General features: G+C 36.6%; 1 protein-coding gene across 1 annotated transcript in view; it reads left to right on the forward strand.

The window, feature by feature from the left end:
* The window catches only part of ANK3 (ankyrin 3), a 328085-nt gene that overhangs the window by 299637 nt on the left and 5486 nt on the right, over positions 1-22962 (forward strand). Inside the window, 5 exon segments of the mRNA XM_036026924.1 lie at positions 437-568; positions 1461-1604; positions 4777-4864; positions 7582-7960; positions 19530-19607. Of these exon segments, the coding sequence (XP_035882817.1) occupies positions 437-568; positions 1461-1604; positions 4777-4864; positions 7582-7960; positions 19530-19598 (812 nt within the window). The 3' untranslated portion in view covers positions 19599-19607.

Here is a 22962-nt window from a genome sequence, read left to right on the forward strand (position 1 = left end):
GAAGGCATACAGAGTAGAGTGTTATAGGAGTAACACACGTGTTTTGTGAAGACTACAGAGGGTAAACACAACCAGCATCTCTTGTGCCATGTATTTATGAACTATATGTCCCTACGTATCTTGTATGAAGTTTGATGAAATTGAAAGAATAATTTGTCTGCATTAAAAGAACACAGCAGTATCTTGTTTGTACAGATCAATAATCTATGCAATCTTTAAATCTAATTGTAACTAAGAGTTAAATCGCAGCCTGTGTATGATCACCACTTTCCTGTGAAATCAAGTATATCAAGATTAATGAAATGGTCAAGGGTTGTACATAGGTTTTACTGTAAAATTCCTTTCCTTTTTTTGTGGCAGTTGAGCATTACTTTTATGAAATATATGTGATAAAAGTAGAATACGAAGTCTTAGTAACTCTTTTTCTTTTCTACAGAACTGGCAAGGGAACTGAATTTTTCAGTGGATGAAATCAATCAAATACGTGTGGAAAATCCAAATTCTTTAATTTCTCAAAGCTTCATGTTATTAAAAAAATGGGTTACCAGAGACGGAAAAAATGCTACAAGTATGCTGATATTATTTTACTTTAACTTTCAAAACTGCATATATCCAATTTTTGATAAGCCTGTAAATGAAGTCAGAGTAATCAAAAAGTAGTAATAAGTCTTTTGAAATCATACTTGCCTAATTTAGTGCAACTATCCTAACCTACCTTAGGAGGCTTTCAGAAAGCAATTGGTAGGGAATTTACTGCATTTTTGTACTTCTCTCTGTGACGGTCAAAAACAGAAATAGGATTTTAGTTGTTAAATCATGGGACAGGAGTCACACACTCTGAAAAGTTACTGTCACAGTCAGAGATGGAATTGCAGGGAGGCTGAGAGAGAAAACTAGGATCAAATTATGGGATCAAGTCATTTGATTCCATTTGGGCTGTGGTGGCAGAGAATTTTCTAATATTATTGGGCTTGGTTCGTTGTGGTGCATGCCAGGGCCGCGGTTCTATACTATGGCAAGCACCAACCCAACAATGTGGAACAAGTTAGTGTGGGCTTGCCCGGGTCAGCCTGACCATAGTAAGGCATTAAAATGCTAAATATCAAGCACGAGGGTGACCCACTTTGACAGTCTAATAAGAGAGGAACATGTTTAATATTTCATCAGATCCCTTTATTACTAAAAGGAGTTTAGCTATTTTTAGGCTAATCTGCTCTGCATCTTACAATGGAGTGAACTTTGCTGTGATCAAACACAGCTTTGTAGGGTGATTCTCAGGACCCTCACGTATCTTCCCTGCAGCAGCGGGTTTTCTGAGCCCTCTGGTTCTCAGGGCTGCAGTAAAGGGCGGGCTAAAAAGCCAGTGGGGCCGCAAAAGCCAAGCCTTTATGTGGATGTTGTGATGACTGGAAGAAAATAATTTCACTGGATTTTCAAACTTTTTTTTTCTCCTTTTTCAGCTGATGCCTTAACTTCGGTCTTGACAAAAATTAACCGAATAGATATAGTGACTCTGCTAGAAGGACCAATATTTGATTATGGAAATATTTCAGGCACCAGAAGTTTTGCAGATGAGAACAATGTTTTCCATGACCCTGTCGATGGTAATTGAATTCAGTGTTCATATTTATTTAATCATTTGATAAAATTGGAAAGTGTAGTAACACGAAGTGTAGTGCAGTCAGTTAAAACCAGCTAAATGGTGATTTGCTTGACTTAATTTCTCATTTTCACAGCATTTTCTCTGCCAGAGTTTTTGCAAATATATACTCTAATAGAACAAATGATAAATGTCTGTTATGTAAAACATAAATAATGAGCATAAGTTATCTGAAAGAGTTCTATTTCAAATATTTTATGTGACCAAATGAAAAAAAATATTTAAAGATGCATTACTTTTGTCATTTTCACATTAACCTTAAAAACTAGTGAACTAGTTTATTCATATGTAGGTTAAACCAAATTGGGCACTCTTTTACCAAGTAAGTAAGGTATTAGGTCAAAGTTAAGCATGTAATGTGCAAATTGTTAAGTAAAATGCTGAGCTGCTCTTTTGGGACCAAGTATTCAAACATGTGATGAAAAAGTCTAATGTATCACTCAAAAAAGTGTTGTAGTTATTCAGCATTATTTTAACTTCATGTGCTATTTTTTTGTTTGAAAAATTCCTATTTGATCTATAGTTTATAAAAGGCAGCATAATTTCTAATTCAATGAGCATGGATGTCTCTAACAATATAATTCCTCTTTTACATTAGCTCAATATATAATATAATTTGTCATCTTCATTGTGTAAATTTGGGATTTTTAAATCAAAGTATTCTGAAAATTATATCATGTTTTTCAAGATTCTCATCTTCCTTCACAAATGGAATTTCTATAATTAATTTGGAGTAAAAAATGTCGATAATGGTGTGAAGGCAAGAACTAGGGATATCTTTCCACTATTTCAAGTTTTGAATAATATGGTGATTTCCCCCCAAGTTTTAAACCAGCAACATTAGACTAACAAGAATCAATAACTTATAATTTGGAATGTTATGTGACAAAAGATCTCAAAGTCCACAGAGAATTTTAAGCATATCCTGTTATCCACATAACATAAGCATTATGGGTAATAATGTCAAAGTGTTTTTCTATTTTTTAACCTTATAAATACTATAGAACCTTGGGAAAAAGCTCTCTTCAAGTCCTTATCTTACATATGAGACCCTATATTGGTAGCCACACTCTTTTTGCACTAAAAACACACTACCTCAAATTATGAATTATTGCCAAGTTACAGTTTGTAGAATCTTTTAATATTCTTTAATAATAGCTCAATAAACAAAATCAGCAGAAAACAAAAGTATTCAATGGAATTGAAAGTTGTATTTAACTTTAACCTTTTAAAATAAAAATATTATTAAATAAATTCACAAGAGCTTTTTGCTACTACATCTTAATATTTCTTACTTTTATAACTTCTTAGGGAAATTTAGGAATATACATATGAAATAAGTTTCACTTGTGCAGATTATAAACCTCAGCTAATCATAGCCAGCTTTTCAGCAAGACTGTGGTTTATAGGTGACCAGAACAGAAAAATGTTCACTTACCTATAGTGATTTGAATTTACAATAAAAGCTATTGGTGTTTATATTGAACTGATAGAAAAATCAGGCTTTCATTTTGTAGACTAATAATACAGAAAATGTGCTTGGTTGACCTTTTTTTCCTGTCTCTCCTCTTCATTGGAGTTCTGGAAACTTCCTTTCCTCACCATGACCAGACCATTGTTGACTTTTCTCGCTGCTCAAGGAGCAAAACGCTACCCAGTCCATGCAGAAGTTTAAAACAGAACTGCTCCCTCCGTCCCTTCTGTGTAGTCTGCTTAATAAACCGCCGTGTTTCATAGCCTTGTCGCAAATATTCAGAGCTCTTTGCGCGTGGTTTTCCTCCTGTCTCTGTTGTGCATCATTTCTGTTTTCTCTTTATTTGAGTCATGGTTCTGAGTGGACCCCTGCCACCAAGTTTACCAAAGCCTCCACATACGCCACACCCCTCATCTCTGACACATTATGGCACCTGAAGACTTCACATGGAGTCTCTTCTCCTTTATCTGCCTTTTTAATCCTTCTCCTAACATCTTTTTAGAATTTTTTCCCAGTACTACTGCTCCAAAACCTAACAATCATTTCTTTCCAAAGATTAAATTCATTTTTTCTGTGCTATAAATTTCATGTGAAATAGGTAAAAATTAGAGTTGGGTAGAATTGCTCATATGTATAGTTCTTAATATGTTATAAGTAATTGTAAAAATGGGTTTCTTATGGCTTGCTGTATTTAGTCCAGCACAATTTAGATTTTACATGCTAAAAGTATAAAGATAATGAATTTGGCCATGGAATAAATGTGTCTTATGTAATAACAAGTAACTTTACATTGGATTAGTTTGCATATTTAAGTTACTGTATTAAAATTATCAAAATTGATAGAAACAATCTATATCTTAATTAATCTACTTTATTATAGTTTGCAGTAGTCTTTTATTTTATTGTATTACATTTAATTGAACTAAACCAATAAATTTATCATTCTGTAACTCATCATACATTTTCATACCTGATATAATTTGTCATTCCATGTGTTTTTGTTTGATGTACTCTTAATTCATTCCAGTCAGCCCAAATGTACTGTCTTCCATAGGTTATTCTTCCCTTCAAGTGGAACTGGAAACTCCCACAGGGTTGCACTACACACCACCCACCCCTTTCCAGCAAGATGATTATTTTAGTGATCTCTCTAGCATAGAATCTCCCCTTAGAACCCCCAGTAGACTGAGTGATGGGCTAGTGCCTTCCCAGGGAAATGTAGAGCATTCAGCAGATGGACCGCCAGTTGTAACTGCAGAAGACACTTCCCTAGAAGACAGCAAACTTGAAGACTCAATGCCTTTAACAGAAATGCCTGAAGCAGTGGATGTAGATGAGAGCCAGTTGGAGAATGTGTGTCTGAGTGAGTATCCTCAATACCTTGGAAGTATGGCTGGGTTCCCAAAAGATGTTAAACCAGCAGAGCCATTGAAACAAACTAGAAAAGTAAGAGTAAGCTCTGAGCAGCAAGAGAAAGGAAAATCTGGTCCTGATGAGGAGATGACAGAAGAAAAATTCAAGTCTCTATTTGAGGACATTCAACTTGAAGAAGGAGTAGAATCTGAGGAGATGACAGAAGAAAAAGTACAGGCTATTCTTAAACGTGTTCAGCAAGCAGAACTGGAAATGTCTTCAATTACAGGTTGGCAGAACGAGACAGGTGGAAACCTAGAGTCCCCAGCTCAAGCTCGAAGAATAACAGGCGGGTTACTGGACCGACTGGACGACAGGTATGGCTATTGCAGAGAAAGGAAAGGAAAGCACAGACCACATGTTAACGGTTCATTTTGAATACTGTATATGCTTTTTAGTGATTACCCTTTTTCTAAATTACCATCCCAGTTTTGGGAAAATACATGCTTTAAAGTTTGGTTTGTTCTGCTAAACTAGAGAGGGGAAGTTACATTAAACTCAGATATAATCCTTAAAACTATTGACAGCCTGAAGTGAAATGAGAAAAGTTTTACATACATGCCAAAGACTTATGTATCATTTACTTGAGAATACCACTCTTTTCTAATGTATTTGTCTTATTCTTTTCACATAGCCAGTAATTAATGTTCAAAATAATATAATAGATAAAATTCCACATCTTTTAGAAATATAAACACTTCAATTATTTCCTGAATGTAAACATACATATGGTTATTAAACAAATTTTAAGAATACTGATTTAAAAAATCAGTGCAACACCACAATCTAGCAGTAACCACCATTACATTTTGGTGGATTTCTATTACATACATTTTGTAAACTCTCTTAACACAGAAAATGCAGAGCAGGGAAAGAGAAAAGTCATTGCCTTTCTACCATACTAGAAAAATACATTTTATATAATATCCTTCCTTTTTTATACATGAGTGTTTTACATGATTTGCAATGTAGTATATGTAATTCTTTACCCTAAATAATATTGTCAAGAAATTTGTTTATAACCAACATAATTCCCTAATTATGAATCTGGTTCTTTTCATAGCAGCCTTACTCTAGAAAGGTGGGAGTTTCACGTCCTACAGACACTGGTTAAGACCTACCATCATTAGGTTTGCACTTTGTAACTTTGGATGAATTTAGAAGCTCTAAGAAGGTCATTTTAATCAGCTTTGAAAATACGAATGCCTATTTGCTCAAACAGGTTTATAGATTGAGAAAGACAGCTTATAGCATTCATACCAAATGACTGGTACAAATAGTCTCCTAGTAATAGTTGGCATTATTTTTATGCACACATCAGGCTGAAATATATTTCACTTCAGTGACAACTAATGATAAACTTAAGTTTGATGCAAAAAAAAGAAAAACAGATTATTATTCATAACCACAAAAATTCCCAAAGATGGGATTTATGAAATTTGCAAAGATGAGTTTACAAAACTCCTTTTGCAGAATGGTAGTATCAGTGAATTCTGTGTTCAATCTACCAAAGAGATAATTGCAAAGACAACAAAAAGCACTAATTTCGATGTCTGTGTTCAGACACAGTCACATAATTTATAGCTGTCCAGCAGGAAACACACTTAAAAACAGTTATGTCATAGGGTCTTCACAGTTTGTTGGGACTGTTTGTCCTTACACAGAAAAGGGAGTGCCACTGAGATTTTCATAACTGTATTTAGGTAATCAATGTGTTTATAAGCGTAAACACATATATACTCACATGCATGTACCAATTATTGCCTTCAGAATTCTACGGTAACAAGACACTGAAAACAGTACACAAGCTACAAAATAAAAGTCTATATTGAAACTATTAAAAATGAGAATCAATTTTTAAAAGTACTGGAAGAGAAAGACTTCATGATTGAGGGAAAAACAGTCCTCCTGGAAGTAGAAGTAGTGTGTGAGCACCCACAGCCTGCTTACCAGTGAGGGTCCGCAGAGGTCAGGAGTGTGGGAAGAAGAGAGCCAACTCAGGGCATTACAGCTGGAAAGCGTGATGGCAGGAATCACAGTGGAAACCCATACAAAGACTGGAATTGGGGGTTCTTGGGAGTGCCAAGCTTTCTTCACAGGAACTCACTTTGTACCTTATTGGCAGTTTTTTCCCTGGCAGTATAAAAGCATTTTGAGATATTCTCCTCTTAGGTTAGTGGACCTGGACCGTTGAGCGGTCCGCTAACTGCTCAGGATTACTTTTTAGATACAGAGTGCAGGTGGCTATAGAAGTGCGGTGAAACAAAACACAGACCGACAGCCCAGCCAGCCAGGTTGCTAGTGGGAGTCCAGGGGCTGCCTGGAGCCTGCGCAGCACCTCCTCACCCTCACACCCACGACGGCCCCTCACACAGGTTGAAATCCAGTGACTGAAGTTTTCATGCCTTTCTATCAGGTTGGCCAAAAAGTTCATTTAGGGTTTTTTTTCCGTAAAAAAAAAAGACACATTTCTCATTTTCACCAATAACTTTATTGATTTGGATATTTTGAGTGTGTCGGCAATCTCCCGCTGTTGGCTTCCAGTGGGTAGAGGCCAGGGATGCTGCTAAACATCTTCCAATGTATAAGATGGCCCCTTAGCAAGAATTATTTGGCCAAAATGTCAATAGTGCCAAGAAACTTTGAAAACCACTTTTGATACGTTCCATCAGTCACAGCACCTTATCCATACACTGCACAAATCTTTTTTTTTGTGTTTCAGTTGTGTTTCTACCTTTCTTGAAATAACAAAGGATAATATGCTGAAAATGTATATCATCTTCCATCTTTAATATTAAAATGGTTGCACAAAAATTCACCAATTTTGTTTTTTTTAATGCACACTGATGTGACAGCTGTCACAATACAATCTGAAGTATTTCCAATGAAGTTAAAGACAACTAAGTACTACTATAGCCATCTTACAGTAAAACACATTAATGGACTTTTTAGCCAAGCCATTATTTTGTGCCTTCTGAAGCCCATTGTCAGCCACGTGTTTCCTTTGTAAATGTCTGCATTTCACCTTTTGCAGCCCAGACCAGTGTAGAGATTCCATTACCTCATATCTCAAAGGAGAACCTGGAAAATTTGAAGCAAATGGAAACCATGCAGAAGTCACTACGGAAGCAAAGACGAAATCCTACTTTCCAGAATCCCAAAACGATGTAGGGAAACAGAGTACTAAGGAAACACTGAAACCAAAAATACACGGATACGGTCGTATTGAGGAACCAGCATCATCACTAGCAGCATATCAGAAATCTCTAGAAGAAACCAGCAAGTTTGTCATAGAAGAGCCTAAACCCTGTGTGCCTGTCAGTATGAAAAAGATGAGTAGGACTTCTCCTGCAGATGGCAAGCCCAGGCTCAACCTCCACGAAGAAGAGGGGTCCAGTGGGTCTGAGCAGAAGGTACGTCATCTAGTCATTTTCTTTAAACTGAATGTACTGACACTTCGTTTCATTTAATGTAGGATTTGACCTGAAGTTCTTTATTATTTCCAAATTATAAATGCATAATCGAAAATTGTAACACTAATGTTAGGGTAGTCGGTGACATGGGCTGTGAAAGAAAGAATTCACAAAGAGAAGTGCAGAAAGCAAAGTTTTTATTTTTTTCTTTCCCAAGACAAGGAAAGGCTTCAGTGGGGAGAAATGCACCAGCACCAGCCCTGAGGGGTAGGTAGGGGCTGTGAGTTTCTATCAGGTGATGGGGCCGCTGCAGGGCTGCAGAGCAGGAAGTTTCAGTTGGGCTGAGACTTGTTTCGATGTTATCTTTGGGTGTGGGGTCCACTCACCGTGGTCTGGTATGTCCTGTTTCGTAAATTACTGAAGCCTCTGTGCCTTCAGGGTGCTTCCAGGAATTTTCTAGTCCTGAGGATAAAGGCTCATAAAACAAACAATTAGGGTCAGTCATGTTTTGTGGTGTTCAGCCAGCTCTGGGAGAGAGGGCCTGAGAAAGGGGCTTTTGTCCTATTAACTAATGTTGGGAGTAAAGAAAGTTCTGAGTAAAACATAAGCGGTTTGATCATTTATAAGGTAGGAAGAAGGAAATAAGAATCTCTTCAGCCAATTTTCAGGAGGGAAGAGAACTACAGAAATGCTAAGTAACTAGTTTAAGGTCCAGTATTACTTTGTCTGGAATTTAGGTTTCCTAATCTCAATTCAGTCTTCTTTCTTCTGCAAGGAGGGTAATTGCTCTGACCCTACCTGGTTATTTTTCCATAATTTAAAGAGTTTATAGCATGCCACCCATAAGGTCTGTTGTTTAAAAGTGTGTTTTAAAAATTTAAGAAACTGTTCTCAGGACTAAAATGAGGTGGGTATTTACCACTGTTGATTGACAGCATTTAGAAATTTAAAGTTAGAAGTGTCATTTTAATAATTTCATATCTAAATTGATAATTATCTTGATGTTTATTTTGAATACTTTTAAAACCTACTGCCAAAAATTATTTGCTTGCTCTTTCCACTTATATGTTTTTGTGGTACCATTAATAGTTATTTTTATTCATTAAAGTTTATCACTTTTAGATATTTTAAAGAGTTAAATTGAAATTATGACTCATAGATGGATATAAGAAAATAAAATTCAGCTCCTTTTCCTGTTTTTACTGTTTTTTGCTGTCAAGTTTTATGTCTTTTCATGAACTATGCAATATAGATTGAGAGTTATTCATCTTTGGAATTATAGCACTTGCCATTTTCCCTAAAACGTCTTCACTTAAGATCTACCATAGTGTTTTAGGTAGAAAAGTCTTCTGTCAAATAATGAGTTCATGATTAATTTGAGGCTTAAAAAAATGTATAAACTCCAAATCACTCAGGAGCTAATTGTGGGTTTAATCAACTAATCATATGCTCTCCTTCTCCCTTTTGCAGACTATCTTTTGACCATTTTCCTGCTTGTTAGGAGGGAAAGTGAGAGGAAGTAAAATTGTCAGGCCTTTCTTTCACTTCCTTCCTGAAGAGGGGGCTTATGACTATCGGTTTCTGTCTTTTAGTTCATTCTTAGTCTGTGTAAGCAGTCTGACTTTGAATAGACTGATGTTTAACTATGAAGTTGTATTCTGCAAAAGCCTATTAAAACCAACAGAAAGTTCTGAAATCAAAGTATAAATAAGCACCTATGTGCATACATGTGCATACAGATTGGCTATTGGGGAACCAGGGAGAAGGCACAAAAAGGGTTTAAAAACAAAGGTCTTAACCCTGAAAGGAAACGCAGCTGAGTTTATCAGTAATGGAAAGTAATTATTACTAGGAAATGTTTCCCAACTTTCTTATGAGTATGTTTCTTTGGTATTGGTCACTGGTCCTACTCCAATGCATAAAGGCTTTATGAGCATAGAAATTCATAATGGAGTTCAAACTTCTGGTAGATATAAGCCTGACCTCACGAGAAATCTGAAGATGTTGCGGATGGATCTTTTGTAGCTCTACCATAGCACAATAGCAACTAACTAGGTCATCTGATGTATGGTTTCAGAAAAAAGCCCCCTTTTTGTCCCCTAAATAATCAGGTCAAAAGTCCGGGCGCGGCTCTTACACGGATGACTGTCTGCTGTTACAAGGTAAAATTCTGCTGTTTTCCACCTCTTCCTAGGCAGCAACTTACGGCAAGGAGTACTGAGAAAACTCCATTTGGCCTCTTGGTTAACCCTGCTTACCAATTCCTAGAGAATTCTCTGGAAGGAATCCTGAGGAGACCCCACTACCACATTCTCTCTTCCCATCACCTTAATATCACTCCAGACTCTTGGAAGAGGGTAGAAACTAAAATATTGGCCAAACAGCCACTTTTTCTTTATATGAGGGACTGGTCTGATGATGATTGATAGAATTATGATATTATTGACATCTAGATTTGTTGGTATTGTTTGCATTATCTGTTCTTCTGCTTTTAATTTCATCCAAGTGAAAACTTTTCCCCAGTTTACGATTCCATCTTTAGTTAATGGAGATTGAACTTTCCCTTTGCTCATCTGATGTGTTAATCCCTGAACGCTGATTAGTGCCTCCTTTCTCTCACAATATGAATTCCTCTTACTTTGTGTAGTTTTTAAGCCATTGCAGGGCCTGCTTCCACCATATTAGATCATTCTACATGGCCTGAATTTATGGTCCTTTTTGAAAAAACTTGAAAAGTAATAGAAAACTTAGCAACCAACATCTTTGCAATGAGTAAGAAATTCAAAAACTGTTTCCATTTGACATCGTATTGGTGGGATATTTTGTTCAGATAGAATTTCCTATGAAGTCCAGATTGATATACTTTTACATATTTGTTAAGTTTGACTTCGGTGAAAATGGGCCCACTTTATTATTGGACTAACATTTCGTAAACCATTTTAGCTGGCACTTATACCTCCCGTAATAATTTTAATTGTTTTGTTTTTCTTTAATTACTATTACTGCCATTGGTTTTTCTAATGGATAGTAACTACAAATTCTAATTCTGGGATTATCAGATTTGAGGTAACTAGTAAAGTTAGAAAATAATATCAGAATTATTTTCAGAATTCCATCATTAAAATTTAACTATAAAAACCATTCAGTAAATATTCTTCACCATGACATTTAATTAGAAGCCAAAGATATTTTTCCCTTTGAATTATGAACTGTTTACCTCTTGGTAGTTTTTCCATATTCCTATCCTTATTGTCTTAAATTTAATATTTGTATAATCACCATATTCTATCTGTAACACATTTTTGTCTGCCAAATGTATTTTGTATTCTAATTTCATACCAGTTCTTTAGAAGAAGACCTCAAGCTTTAACATGCCCTACATTATTCCTTCATTCATTTGAATAAACTCTTAACTGAAGATCAGTTATGTGCTAGGTACCAATTATGCTGGTATAAATTCTTTACTTTTTATAACATCCAAAATGGCTTTTGATAAATTTGTCAAATCTGACCAAAATTTCATAAAAATCAAATCCCATGCCTTTCTCTATAATCAAGTGAAACATAGCCTGAACTATAAGATTATACATTCAAGTCAAATGTATATAGATTTAAAACTAGTTTAAAAATTAATATTAATGTTTCTTCAAACTAATAAATAGTAGCATGTACTTTCTGATGCCGAAAAGACTCTATAATTGTTATTTTTAGTACTTTATCATTTAATTACCTTGGTCTTTATCATATATATGCAGGTAAAAATCAAGGTAATTAAGTATGTTAATTATACATAAACATATATGCACACAGGTACAGAGTAAAATTCACTTAGAATCCCGCTCTAGATTAAGATTTTTCACAAATACACGTAATGATCTCCCTTGGGGGGCGGGGAAACCAGCAAGTAAAAGTAATTCTTTTTTGATTTCCCTTCTCAGAATGTCTTTTATCTTAAATGTGATGGTAAAATTATGCTAAAAATACATTTGTCAGGACTTTAAAGACAGTGACTCAAGCTCAGAGGAGGAGCGGAGAGTCACCACGCGAGTTACTCGCCGGCGTTTGATCATAAAGGTATCCTGCCGCCGGGTCCGTGTGGGGCGGTGCTGTGTGTCTGTTAGCAGATCCTTTCCTGTGGTTTGGAAATCTGGCATGCTTGATAACTAAGTGGCTCTGTGTATGTTTGTCTGCACATTTGGAAGCGTATAACCAAAAGCAACATGACTACATGTTGCTTGGTAGTATCTGTCTAGGCCTGTGTTTGACACGTGGCAGTTGTAATTTTATCTGGGAATTGTGAATTGGATCCTGCCTTCCCTGGAGAAGCGTTATATATGTGAACAAAGATTCTGTCTTGGTACGAGAATAGTCCATACCAAACAATGTTCAGTTGTGGTAAGATAAAGAAGCAAGAGATTATGACTGAGAATTTTGGCATTACAGTCTGCATATATGTGACATTATGCAAATCAAGCAAAAACTTCTAAAATGGGTTTTTTTAATCAAATTTATTGAGGTGACATTGGTTAATTTGAATCGTGGGCACACAATGCAACATACAGATGATGTATCATAGAATTGTACACTTGAAACCTATATAATTTTATTAACCACTTGAAACCTATGTAATTTTATTAACCAGTGTCATCCCAATACATGAAATAGGTTTTTACCATGACAAAACCTGATTTTTTTTTGTATGTTAAAGTGTAGAAAGCAATTTTTACTGCAGTGAAAAATATAATTTCACCTATTACAGCACAGTCGAACACTATGAAAAAAATCTTGCTTTCCCCCACAAAGGCCTTTTAAAGCACTGGCCTTAGGCATGGTAAGGTCTAGCAGAATGTGTCTCAGTCTGCTGCTTGTCTCCATTACTGTCTTTAGAGAGCTTTCTTGATGCTAAAATAATTGACTGCAGAGAACTAGGAAGCTGTTTTCAATGCACAGGCTTCTGAATGTGGTCCAAATAACTTGAGGCTATTTGGTGGGCAGCTCTAGAAAGAAAGGAGGGGGACTATATATTGAAAACCATTTATCAAACATCATCCATTTCTAAAGTGTTAGGAGACTCAACAGCTTGAGCACAGGTGTTGGCTTAGGTATCTTAATACCTAAACTTCTTAATCCTGCTGCTTGTACTTTTCACATAGAACAGATTAAAGAAGAGGAGAAAATCTGCTCTAGTGCAATTTTTCAGACTCTGGAAACATTAAGGAAAAAAATAAGTTATTGTCTAAATCTTAAATTATCCCCCAAATTACCCCCCAATCAACCTTGAGCTCAATAGGGAGCTGTCAAAAAAAATCATGAATCACTTATTTGAAAATTTCATATAGGCAAGCCGAATTACTTATTGGTGTCTAGCATATTTGCAAGTATTCAACCTGCTATCCATAAAATCCTCATAATCACTTCCCTCATGTTCCTGGAATTAGAAAAAAGAGATAATTCAGTTTTCTGAAGGAATTAAAGCCATACTCTTTGTTTGCCCAGGCTTTGCTATTCCAGTAATCTATGTCTCCAAGAAATAGTATTTTAAAGTGAAGTGTCTAGAAAAAGCACACCAGACATATGGCAACTTGCTTCTTATGCTTAACTTGTTATATACTCATGCTGCATACAAATCTACCTTATGCCTTTAAAATAGCCGCCCTTTGTAAAAGCTGCCTCTCCTTTATACAGGGGTGGACAAAAGTAGGTTTATAGTCATAATACAAATAAATAATAAATAATAATACAAAAATAGTCCTGGCCATGTGACTCGGTTGGAGCATCATTCCCTACACCAAAAGGTTGTGGGTTTGATCATCATTGGGGGCACCTATGGGAGGCGAACAATTGATGTTTCTCTCTCTTTCAAAAAAAAAAAAATGAACAAGCATATCCTTGGGTGAGGATTTAAAAATAAGTATAAACTGTTTCACATACTCACAACTGTAAACCTACTTTGCCCACCCCTGTATAGGACAGAAAATAAATAAACAATCCTGCAAATGTGGGAGGGCAGAGGGTAAAGAAATATTACTCTGAAAAAGACAAAAACAAAACAATAAAAACCATCAACCTCCACCGCCCCCAAGTCAGTGATACTTATTTCTTATGTTCTCCTAGCATTATAGACATGCATTAAGTTAGCTTTTGTTAGTTATTATGTATATGAGCTTAATATATGATTACTTACATAAAATATATTCACATTTTCATTGAGAACTTAAGTTTAAAAGACCAGGATACACTATAACACTGTAGGCACCATGAAACAGAGGAGTTGGTGTTCTCCCCAAGTCCCCACTTCCTAGAGTCAGTGGAATTTTAGGGGAGGTTGGTAGCATCATCAGAATGGGTTTTATAACAGGGTAAAGTATTGTGTCAGCAGTAGAATTACTCAAATAAGCTTTGAGAAATGTCTTTTGTATGTGACATACAAAAGAAAAATCAAAAGCTAAAGAATAGCTATAATTATAATTTGAAGCTGTAAGTATAACAGTCTTTGTAAGTTACATACATAAGTATCGTTCAGGTTAATATTTTCCTGTTCAGATTTTCAGGGCAATAGAAAAGGGTTGGTCACACGACTATTGCTTTTCTCTTTACTCCTATGTTAGTATTTTTATAATATAAAAGAGCTTGAGACTACAGTAGTGTATGGTAGATATGACATGGGAACTGTCTCTGTCAAAAAATAAACTGAGAATCTTAGGTCTTAAAGGGATCATCCATATTTTACTGGATGACAAAGCTGAGGATCAAACATGAGTGGATTTATACAGAAACACAGCAGGGCAATGGCAGTTCTGGGACCAGCACCTAATCCCTAGTCCTCTAGTGAAGCGTCTTCTACTGTTTTTTTTTTCTACAATACCATATTCTTTCTCTTCCAGAATAAAAATTATAATAACTTTTTCCAGACTAAATTAGGCTATCTCCCCTGAAAACTCTTTGATGGAGCTGGCATGTTCGACTTCATGGGGCCATCCAACCTTGGACTAAACCAACATATTTAGACTGTTTGCTACTTAGAATCTCAAAGCCGAAAACTACTCTGGGGTGGCTACACCCTCCCAGAGGGGGCTTTGCCTGGGAAGTGTCAATAGTGTGCTCAGGGTTCTGCACCACGAGTCTAGGCAGATCTGTTTTCTCAGCCATTCAGTTTGAATAATGAGTGGGTTGGAAGTATAATTTTACCATTTTTCTCTTTAGTTTCATATGTGGATTTTACATTTAATATTTTTAAGTTGCTAAGGAATTAGTCAAATCAACAAACTCCCATTTATTTGGGAGATCTTTTAAATTTCATAAGCATATTCATTTATTTCTATATAGTTTGATAATATCAGTGGTTTCAAATGCTTGAAAGCAGCTTAAGAAAATTAACCAGTTCTATGAAATTATTTTATGCATTATTTGCTTAGCAAATTCAGTGATTAAAAATGTAAAAGTTGAAACCAACTCACAGCCAAACTATTACAAAGTTTGGTAAGAGTCAAATAACTGAATTTTCACTACATAACTCAACTGTATTTTTATGTCTACTTTTGAAAATTTGTTACTGACTTTCAGAATAAGTTTACATGTATGTTTTCCCCAAGCCAAGTAATTCAAAAGCATATAAAGTTTGATCTAACCATTCTGTTGCCAGCAGCAACCACTGCTCATGAGCTCCAGTTGTTTCTCTAGACATACACCAATATGTACACGTGCAATGTCCTTAGCAATTGGGTGTCTCAGAACATAGAAATAGATTATACAAGGCACATGGCACAGGTATTTGCTAAGTTGTGCGTGTGCCATATCTGTGGTACCCATTTCATTTTTTGGAAAGTTAAAGTATTAATGTTTGTATATCAGAGCAAATTGGTACATTTAATATTTACTTATTCTTTTATTCAAAAAGTCAAGGAGAGGGGCACTAAAAATTACAAAATGCAATGCTTACAGGTAGCCTTCATTCAGGTGGTCACCAGGGGTGATACTGTGACACTATAAGTGCTGCAATTTTCCTTTGAAATAGGAAAGAAAAGAGTGTGTGTTGGGAGGTTTGGGGGGTGGTATTGCCAAAATTAATACCATGGTAAGACAGGGGCAGGGGAATTTTGTTTGTTTAAAAGTACAAAATGTAGTGGATTGAGTGCGGGCTGGGAACCAAAGTGTCCCAGGTTCGATTCCCAGCCAGGGTACATTCCTGGGTTGCAGGCCATAACCCCCAGCAACCACACATTGATGTTTCTCTCTCTCTCTCTCTCTTCTCTCCTTCTCCCTCCCTCCCTTCCCTCTCTAAAAATAAATAAATAAAATCTTTAAAAAAAAAAAAAGAAAAGAAAAGTACAAAATGTTTTCAAGAACTTTAGAAACTAATTCAAGGTTATTGTCTCTCATTAAGGAAAGGCCCCCAAGACCTCTCCTTGGTACCTCTTAGTCTCTAATATATTTGACAGAATTTAAAGTGGACAATTTTTTAAAAATGTGCTCTGTGACTCCTTAGTGTCTTTCCTCTCTAATCAATTTCTACTTAATCCACTTTAGTGAGTTTTTACATAAGCAAACAACTTATTTTGGCTTCATTAAAGCATTAATTAACTATATTTAATGGCTATTTAAGATGGAGAGATATACCTATAACTTTAATTATACATAAACAGTATGAATTTTCAGTATGAAACAATGAAAATGCCTACATACCAGAGTTGATCTCCACAACATATATGGCTTATTACTTATAAGTAGGACTTTGCTTTTTTCTAAGGCTATTCATATAAATCAGTATATTTCTGTGTATTCACTATATGCTTTTCCTGAAGAAAACCCACCAGTGTACAGTGACTTCTGAGCTCGGTAGTGTAGCATTATCCAGGTCACCTTTTCAACAGAACTCTGTTTGGCTAATCAGTTAATGTGCCTCTAGAATAGGCCTGAACTTAAGATGTTTGTCCTTGTCCTCCAAACTGTCAGTGCCACTAACCTAGAGTGTCAGTGCCGAAGGTTATGTATTGCAAAACATGGTCCTGTTTTTTCCTCTCCGTGTGGTTCTTGTTATTATACAATTAATTAGAGAGTTAATAGATATTAAGGTGCCATCTGAATCTACCAAGTTTCCTGTATGCAGGAAAGTATGAGCCCGCCTTGGGGACTGAAAATTTTAGTCCATTTATAAAAATCACTAGAGGAAAATCTTTTGACAGGTTTTCCTCTTCTAAACTAGATAATAGTCACTAACTTACTATCTTAAGTTCCTTTTATAATGTGTTTTCCTTTTGATTTGTGGCAATAGGAATTAGATAATCACATAGAACCCCTTCACTTGAAAATAGTATTCTGAAACTAAGCACTTCATCAGACAGCTATTTTCATTTCTTTTAAGAACTATGAAAGGCTCAATCTCAAAAAAAAAGTAAGATTTTTTCTTGAAATTTCTCACAGTGCTTCAAAAAATGTATGTATCACCCTTAGTAAGTGAAAGTTTAAGTTAAACAAACTAACAAAAGGTGATAAATACAATTCCCCAACTGGGGTACTGTTGTAATTCAAATTAGACATAAAGCAGCCTACGAATATGGACTGGACTGAAAGTGAGATGATCTGCCATAATTAGAGTCCTACTTATTGGCTACAATGATTTTCAGCCAGTGAAACATTTATCTTTGTAAAGCAATGTATATAACTGTAAATTCTATAGTTATGCATTTTTAAAGTCTTTCTTCTTGGAGTTTGTTGCTAACCCTCATCCTTGGACATCTGTGGGGTTCGATGCTTTGAATGTGGGTGACTGCTAACCATCGGGGTGGGGGCAGCATCTTCCCCTCGCATTGGAAGAGCCAGGCGAATCTGTGCCTTGCTTCTCTAACATCCCGGAGCATGTCTGTGGTGCAGGGAGTGCTGTGGCGGGCTCTCCTGGTGTGTTGCTAATCTCTGTGCCACATCCTTCAGGGAGAGGAAGCGAAAAACATTCCTGGTGAATCTGTCACAGAAGAACAATTCACTGATGAAGAAGGCACCCTCATCACCAGAAAAGTAATCACCTTTGGGATTTCATGCTTCTCTTGGAATTTAGATGTTCTGTTTGTTTGCTGTAGTGTCATCTCTTGGAACAGAAAACAGGAAAATCTCTGCTTTTCACTGTTGCTTCCTACAGATCACTCGGAAAGTAATAAGACGAATTGCTATCCCACAAGAGAGAAAACATAATGACGTGGTAATGGAGAGGGACTTCCAAAGAGAAAGTAGAGGACGAAAGCTTTGTGAACTCTCTAGAATATGCTGCTAATAGGCTGGCCTCTGCAGTGTGGCAGCTTGAAGCATTTGGCTGCTTTTGATATCTTGTGTGTTTGATCAGGGGTGGAGAAAAAGCATTTTCTTTCTAACGGTCCTTAACATTATATGCTCTTATTATCTTCAGAGATTTCATAGATACATCCATTTATGGAGGTTAGAACACCCCGGTACAAGCTTTCCAGAGAAACTAAAATCCCTCTGCCACCACCAAACCCCTCAGCAGTGCCTCCCCCCTGCCCAGTGCCTGCCTGGGCACAGACGGGCTCACCTGGGGTGAGCATTCATTTCCAGCAAAGGCACAGGCTTTCAATGTTCTAATGGAAAAAAGCTTAGGTCACGACCCACATATCAAATCTGTATATTTTCCTTCTAAAATATATTCTACAGGGAAATCTGAATTCCTCCGTCTCAATTGGAAGGAATTCTAACCACACATGTCCAATGTGCTGGTAAACTAAACCAGACTCAGGACAAAGCGAAGGGATCTCCGTCTCCCAGAGAAAACATTTCTACTGATTTCCTTCCTCTTTCCTTTATTCAGATATTTACCATTTTCATTTTAAAAATAGAAGCTTTGGTGACCTGTCTTTACATAAGAAACAAGTGAACTGAAAATTTCTCAGGACTAAATCAGAATGGAAAGTCTACTGTGTTCTCCATCATAAATGGGGTAAAAGCTGAGTATTTGTACAAAAGCTTTGCTCTCAGAGAAGTGTGTCCCCAGTACTTGGTGAAGAGAGGTCTTTTGTTTATGGAAAATGGATGCCTGTTCAGTCTGGAATAGTAGGAGGGGTTGGTAATTCCACAAATTAAAAAAAAAAAGTTCCTTAGATCAACCATTTCCTTGGCAGTGGTTGTGATTAGTGCTTCCCTGAGAACTTTCAGCCTCATTACAACAGATGGCTTAAAATTCTGCTGGCTGGAAAAGGCATCAATGATAATTAACTAATATTTTTTATCTTTGGGGTTTGGTACCCGGAACGCTTTAGCAATGATTTCTTCTAGCTTACTACTGGAAGTGGACATGCTGCTCATTTTTTCAATTCATCACTAACTTACTCGATTATTGTGAAGAACAGGTATGTCGTGTTTCTTTTGGTAGTGCTCTCTAGCTTGCCTTGATGATGCTAAGCTGTGTGGTTAAAGCGAATAGATTGTATTTTTGGACATGAAGTGACAAAGCGCTTTAAACTGTGTTTCACTTATCCTAATCCAGCCTGAAGGAACCAGAATGGGAACTGCTTTCTAACTAAAACTCCTTTGCCATGAAACCTTAATGTGTGCATTCCTTTTGAAGCAGGGAGAAGGTTCCAAGATGAAGACAAAGAAAGAAATCCGGCATGTGGAGAAGAAGAGCCACTCATAACAGTAAACGGTCAGTCAAGGCGATAGATAAGCATGCTCTTCTCAACAAGAGTAGGACTTAACTCCCTATGAAGCCAAATGAGTGATTTCACTAAATAATTTGGATCTCCCCCTTCCTCTCTGTTTCATTGTGTTCCAGCTTTGAATGTCCAGTATGAAGTTGTTGGAGTTACTTTTATGTTTGTGTGTGTGTGTGTGTGTATACACACACACACACACACACGAAAACTTGACTGTAGTTCACAGTCCATGAACTTTCTCAGAGTAGACAGGAATTTAAATGTAAATGATGTTTATAGAAGCAAATGTAAGTAGTGATTTTTTGCATCTCCTCTAAGAGCAAAGGCACTCAGAATTATATCGATCCAGCCTTTCATCATTTTAGCTGATCAGCATCTGAGAATGTAATTTTAGTTGAAATGTAGTGGTTGCCAAGTTTAAATTAAATCCCTATACACTATTTTATATAAACCAAATTAAATAGGAGGTTAATGGTACTACTTTTTTTAAGTTAAAATGTTTACAGTTGTCTGAACCTTTCTTCATAGAGAAAAGTATTTTTATTTAACATTGTTTTCTAAATTTGACTTTGTCCTATTTGCTTCTACATAGCCATTAGAAAGGCAATGTGGGGAGAAAAAGCAGATGTAGCTTTGAACAATTCCCCATAAGTCTGTAAGGTAAATCAAGATGATTTCTTTAGGGCCATTTACCAATGGTTCTCTTAGCCCCACTGGGTCAAAGTAGCAAAGAGAGTAAACAGATTCCAGTTTTTGCGTCCATACATCTGCTCCTCCCCAATCCCCAGAATCCTGGTATTTAAAGTGCAAAGGTAAGGAACTGAGAAATTATCTAGCCTATGTTTCATGAGAGGTAACTATAAGTAAGGCCCAAATAAACATGTAATCCCATCTCCCCAGAATACCTTACCACTGTTTGTTTATTCTGGGGAGGCACTGAGAAAACGTTGCTGGACAGCACGATGGGGACCGGCCACGTCTAACAGTCACATCGGTGTTTAAGGGCATTGAGAAAACTAAGAATTGTAGAGTGCTCTGGAAACAATACTTACTATACATACTCTTCCTAGTGTTTCACTTGTGCTCCTCATTTAATTCTCTCAACCCACCATCTTGGATGGGTACCTGTATCATCCCTCACCTTTAACAGGTGAGGAAACAGGCCCCAAATTGCCCGATGTCACATGAATTAAAAATGGCAAAAATGGTGTTCCCCAACCCCACGAGGCCGCCTCCAGAACTAGAGACTTGCCGTGGGTCTGAGTAACAGGAAGGCTTTCTTTGGGAAAGTAATGTTTGAGTTTTAAAGAACAAGTAGGACTCAAATGGGTGAGGGGTGGGAAATGTGATAGCATTTGGGGTCACCTTCTAGGCACAGCAGAGGCATTCTGCAAAGGCAAGAAGGAGGGAGAAACAGGAACGCTGACACTGAGAACAGGCCAGTGTAGCTGACAGAAGAGTTTTGCCCTTACATCTGAAGAGGTAGGAAAGAACTGAGTATTTAGGCCTTGTGCGTCTCTCTGTAAAGATTCTGGTCTTTACAAAGATGAGAATGGTGAGACACCATGAAGGTTTTAGGCAAGGGTGAGACGTAATTCAGGTTATGTTCCACATCACTCACTCTAGCTGCTGGGCGGAGAAGGATTTGGAAATGGCAATAAGGGATGAGGAGAAAACCTGTTAAGAGCCTATTGTAGATCCTGGCTTGGGCAGTGAGACTGGAAAAAGGTGGGCTGAATCGAGAGATACTTTTTATTGAATGACAAGGGTAAGAGCTTAGAAAATTAAGGATGATATCAATGTGGCAATATCTAGAATAAACACCTATTATAGCTAAACTTGATGAAAGACATTATGTAGCAGGTGATTGGAACACTGAGCATGAGTTTACTGTCCTGATCTGTCTAAGCCATTCTAAGTGATAAATGAAATGAAAATAGAAAACAGTTCAGTCAACTTCAGTATGTCTCTTCTGGTTTAACATCTCATTTAGTCATAGACTCAGATGCCAATGGGAATAAACCAGAAAAGTCACCTACGCTAGCCAAGCCATTTTTCTAGAGTAATGTATACCTATTATCCATGAATAAATGACACCAAAAACTACATGACAATGCTGTGTCACTTAAAGGAGAGAGAAACTCAGGTAGGAGAATTGATATGAATGTGAAAACAACGCCAGGGTAGAGTAGACTCTGTGTGTCAGATGGCGAGAATGGTGATGTGACTGCAAGCCTCGCTTTCCTCTCCAGGTGGTATTTCCCTTCCGTAGTGAATCTAGAAAACGAGTCCAAGAATACTGCCTGGAAGTCCAGGACACTGAATGTGCACTCTGGAGAAATCAATTTGCAAATATATTGAGAAATTTCTATAGCCCTGCTGGCTGCTCTTTTAAAAAATAACTACTAAGCAAGTGGGATGCTATCAAATTGCACCAAGTCTCAAATGGAGACATCAGATTTTTATTTCCCATTTAGGGCCAGTGGATTTTTGAGTTATCTGAGCCCTGCACCTGCTTTTCTTTAGTGTTGAGTCACAGCCATTCTCTTTTAATATAAGGAAAAGCCAAAGGCTTAACTCACTATAAAGATTTGTACATAGTATATGATTTGTAGTTTATAAAGTGCTTTTCCATTTTCTTCTTGTGTAGTCCGGCAAACGAGCCTGGAGGCAGGTCAGGCCCATTTTGTTTACTGAGGCTCAGAGAGGTCTTGTGACATTTCTGCTGTCGCACAGCTCATGACTAATAGAGCCAGGACTTGAACTCGAGATCATTGACAGTCTGCCTGGTGCCCTTTCTGTTACACCAAGCTGTCTTCTGAAATTATTTATGAATAATAAATAGTCTTATTCTAGCAAATGATCATTGTATGACAGAGACTAGGTAAGATCATTTATATATACACACACGTATATATCTCCTATATATATGATATATATATCATATATATATATATATCTTCTCATATAATGCCTAAAATAATAATACAAGGTTAAGTACTGCCATCTTTTTTTATAAATGAGGAAATGAAATTTTGAAAAGTTAAATGACTTACCCAAGGTCCTATAGTCAATGATCAAAAGCCAAGAAATTTAAATTTATCCAGTACCTAGTTCATAACTATTACTTAGTAATAGTTAAATATTAGCATTTGATGACTATTAAAGAACTAAAAGCAAACTGTGAATCAAAGTTTGTATTGGGTTGGCCAAAAAGTTTGCTTAGTGTTTTCCATATGATGGCTGTAGTAGTGCTTAGTTGTCTTTAACTTCATTCAAAATAATTTTGTTAGATTGTATTGTGACAGCTGTCATATCTGTGTATTTTTTTTAAATTTATCAAAG

This window comes from Phyllostomus discolor, chromosome 5 (genome assembly GCF_004126475.2).
Source record: "Phyllostomus discolor isolate MPI-MPIP mPhyDis1 chromosome 5, mPhyDis1.pri.v3, whole genome shotgun sequence".
NCBI classification, from domain to species: domain Eukaryota; kingdom Metazoa; phylum Chordata; class Mammalia; order Chiroptera; family Phyllostomidae; genus Phyllostomus; species Phyllostomus discolor.